At 40.3% G+C, this 3,803-nt stretch overlaps 1 protein-coding gene across 1 annotated transcript; it reads right to left on the bottom strand.

Annotated features, from left to right (window-relative positions):
• Nucleotides 1–1,376: 1,376 nt before the first annotated feature.
• LOC128276687 (uncharacterized) lies at nucleotides 1,377–2,118 on the bottom strand (the record flags this gene model as incomplete). The annotated part of the gene is made up of 1 exon (XM_053015146.1): nucleotides 1,377–2,118. A coding segment is annotated over exon 1 (742 nt), but the record flags the coding sequence as incomplete, so codon positions are not given.
• Nucleotides 2,119–3,803: the final 1,685 nt, after the last annotated feature.

Raw genomic sequence — 3,803 nt, 5'->3', positions numbered from 1 at the left:
AACTCACAAACGAATAGAACAAACAATAAACAGTGAAAGCATTTTTTTAAGTGTAAAGTATCAGCTTTAAAACGAGCCTAAACTTGAAACTGTACGATTGATACTTCACGAGATATCGATCACTAAAGGCATCTACCGTGAAAATAATGGATTTCTTTTTAGACTACCTAATATTTTGTGTCAAAAACATTCTCCAGAAATGCTGGGAAATGCTCTCCTATATTGTTCAATCTTGCTCTGGAACGAGTGATCCGCACAATTCCAGTGGACACAAAGGGGACACCTGCACTAAACTGACACAGATAGTTGCATATGCGGATGACATTAATATTATGTCTCGATCACAAGCCACAGAGACCTTTCTGTTGAAAAGTGAGCAATTTCACCTATGCTTGTGACAACCTTGGCACCTGTCAAATGCGACGATACAAATAAAGACACAACGGCTGTCTTGAGTCAGTCGGCTAACACCACTCGTCAAGTAAATTTTTAAAACTTTCTGCCACTGAACAGAGCTGCAGAACAGTCAGGTCTCAAAATAAACGAGGATAAAACAAAGGTCATATCGCAGTCCCGCAGACAGCGCCCTCAAACACAAAACAACACAACTGCCGATCACAATCTTGAGAATGTCGGAAATTTCGTGTACCTCGGGACCAACTCGGTCAAAGACAGTGCACAGACAGGGCAAACTAAGACTGTACAAAACCATAATCCGCCCTGTCTTGTGCTATGGATCGGAGAACTGGGTCCTGACTCAGTCCCAAGAAAACAGATTAAATGCCTTCCAGAGAAAGATCCCCAGAAGAATACTAGGTCCAATGAACGATGGAGAGTACTGGAGGATTAGGCATAATAGAGAAATCTATGAAGTGTTTGATGAACCAGAGGTCTCCACCATGATGAAGAAACAAAAATTGCGATGGGCGGGCCACATTATACGGATGAATGAGGCAAGGATACAAAAAAAAAACGTTATTGGGAACGATGCACGGCAGGATACCAAGAGCCCGATGGGAAGGCAACGGCCGTAAGGCCAGCAAGGACCTGCTCGGTTTAGGGGACTGGAAGAGGCAGGGCAGCGTGCCGAGACAGTTGGAGAGGCACGATACAAGCGGCCATCGGGCCGAATCCGGCGTTCGCGCCAGCCATAGGGTCATAAGAAACGTACAAGAAGTGAGTCGCACTTACCCCGCCGTTCGAAGGTCGGACAGGTTGAAGGGCCAACCTGGTCGGTTAAGCCGGGAGAATGTAGTGTAGTACAGGATATAATAGTTGTGTTAGTGTTAAGTTACGATACGTTCGTTCAATAAAGTCAGTCTATAACCAGCCACCTATAGTCAGTCTATAACCACCACAGTGTCAAGATATAATACCTATCTTCACCCATTCGGGATACCAATACTGTTTCCAAGCGGGGATCTGCACATTTTTAAAATCTGCAACTTGAATTTCCTTCCAAACGGGTTTCCAAATCTGTTTCCACGCAGCCACTTGAATATCCTTCCATGCGGGAACCTTGATAGGGACCCATATCGGTTTCCAAATTTTCTTCCAGTCAGCCACCTGAATTTCTTTCCATGCCGGGACTTGAATTTCCTTCCAAACGGGTTTCCAAATCTGTTTCCACGCAGGGACTTGAATATCCTTCCAAATAGGTATTTCCGTTGATACCCAAATCGGTTTCCAAATTTTTTTGAAGTCGGATTTCCATATTTGCTTTTTGCCAGGCTTCCAAATCTTTTTCCAGCCCTCTTTCCATATTAATTTTTTTTTCCAATAGCCCGGATCATGCTGATCTTCAAGGTGATGATGATGATGATGATGTGACTCGTCAAAGTTTTGGTGCAGATTGTCATCGTATTGACCGATGTGTGATTCATGTTGAAGCAGCGGAATCGACTCTGGAACCTTATGTTCGTGATCGTCGAATGCTATGGGATCTGCAGGTGCTGGGTAGTCATATCCTATGCGCTTGTGGGCTGGAGTCGGATCGTTAGTGTTTTGTGTTTCTTTGGCTTTCTGATCGATGATGGCTTTCGGTGTTACCACAGGTGTATACAATATTACTATCAATGCGATAGTTAGCTGCAAGAGAGAATAAGAAACAGATGCCATGGAAAACCGTCTCGTGGAAACATAATTGCTACGATTTAATTGTAAGTAGATGTATGAAATTGCCAGCATTGTTCATGACGAAACAATTAACCATTGACAATGCAACAATGCAATGTGTGCAACTGACAGCAACAAAGTGACCTCTAAGTTACAGGTAACATAAAATAAATAAGAGATTGCGAGTTTTCGTTACTCAATCGGAAGATGAAAGTGTTCGATGTCACATGATGTTACAGTTGCATGGTGTTAAGGCTACGATTGAAATTCGGAAGCGGATGTAAACGGGTAGCGAAGTGTTGATCACCAGAGTAGTAAGTCGTGTACTATTGATTAGCAGGCTTATGGCACAACGAAGACATCAATACAACTACGGCATGAAGAGCCAATATAAGCCAATTGTATCGTACCAAGTTACACATATGAATGTGTTGAGCGGAGTGATTATCCTAACAGTGATAGTTGAAGATCAAAACGTATTACAAAATATGCAATACTTTCTAAATATTCGAGCTATACTGTTTAACAAACACTGTCAGTGCCACACAATATATGAATAAATAATAACTAAAATATAACTTGTTTCATTCGCCGAATTATGTAAGCAAGTACCATCGAGCGAACAGTGATGTGCTTGCTAAGAAGAAATCCTGTATACCGTCGAGCGTTAAGCAAACCGTGTGGGTGGTTATGAGCTACTTTTTGGATGACTGATTAAGTAACACACTGACTAGAAAGAAATGCAGCACTCACATTTAGTTTCGAGCAAATTATTGTAAATATCACACTTCTCTAAAACCTAACCTTGGTTCTGTGTTTGCATTTGCCCCTTTAGTAGTCGTCCGTATAGTAATACATCAAGAGTGACTAAGCTTGGTGGTATCGACTAACTTTCCTTTGCATAAGTCGTATATGCTTAGACATTTTTCAAGTTTAAGTATAACGGATCTACGTGACTTTTGTTTAAGACTGTGTTAATGAACCATGAATCAACTTAGCCACTTTCAACTTCAGACGCTCTCACAAAGCTAGAAATTTGATTGACAACAGCAAGCAAGACAGCTTTTCGAGCAAGCAACAAAGAAAAGTTAAATAGTAGTTTCTCATACACTCGTTTCTTCGTTGAATTCGAACCGCAAGGTTTTAAAAGTCGATTTTGATTGTATAAGATTTAATTTATTTTTAGAAAAGAAACAGGAACTATCACACTGCTGTTTTGGGGCTCCTTTTTTAAGTTTTATACTGTTTTCAGTTTTTGTTTGAATCAACTAGAGAACCTTATTTGTTGCAACATTCAACTATGGAACTTTAGTTTTGTTCATCTAAGACTTTATACAATTTGGTAGGAGTTTTTGAACTTTAGAAAAGTCTCAAGACGAATTATATCAGCTGATTAGTTCAAAAGTCCGTCTTTTCGATTTCGCATGTGCACAAAGAATCTGCTTCCGGTTAAGTGAGGATAATATGAATTAACTATTTCCACTTTCCAAATGCTGTTCCATAAGGATTGTTGTGTACTTTTTATGGTCACTACAGATGTTCATTCTGTTGTTTTTTGTTCAATTACGCATCCACAGTTTAGTTTACTTAACGATTTACGATTAAACAACGATTGTACTAACGATTACAAGCCAGAGAAAGAAACCACTTAGGCATTTCAAGATGTCTATCGATTGTTTCAAAACAAC

This window comes from Anopheles cruzii, unplaced genomic scaffold, assembly GCF_943734635.1.
Source record: "Anopheles cruzii unplaced genomic scaffold, idAnoCruzAS_RS32_06 scaffold02068_ctg1, whole genome shotgun sequence".
Taxonomy (NCBI): domain Eukaryota; kingdom Metazoa; phylum Arthropoda; class Insecta; order Diptera; family Culicidae; genus Anopheles; species Anopheles cruzii.
Note: the sequence above shows the minus strand (reverse complement) of the source record. Positions and strands in the feature narration are given on the sequence as shown.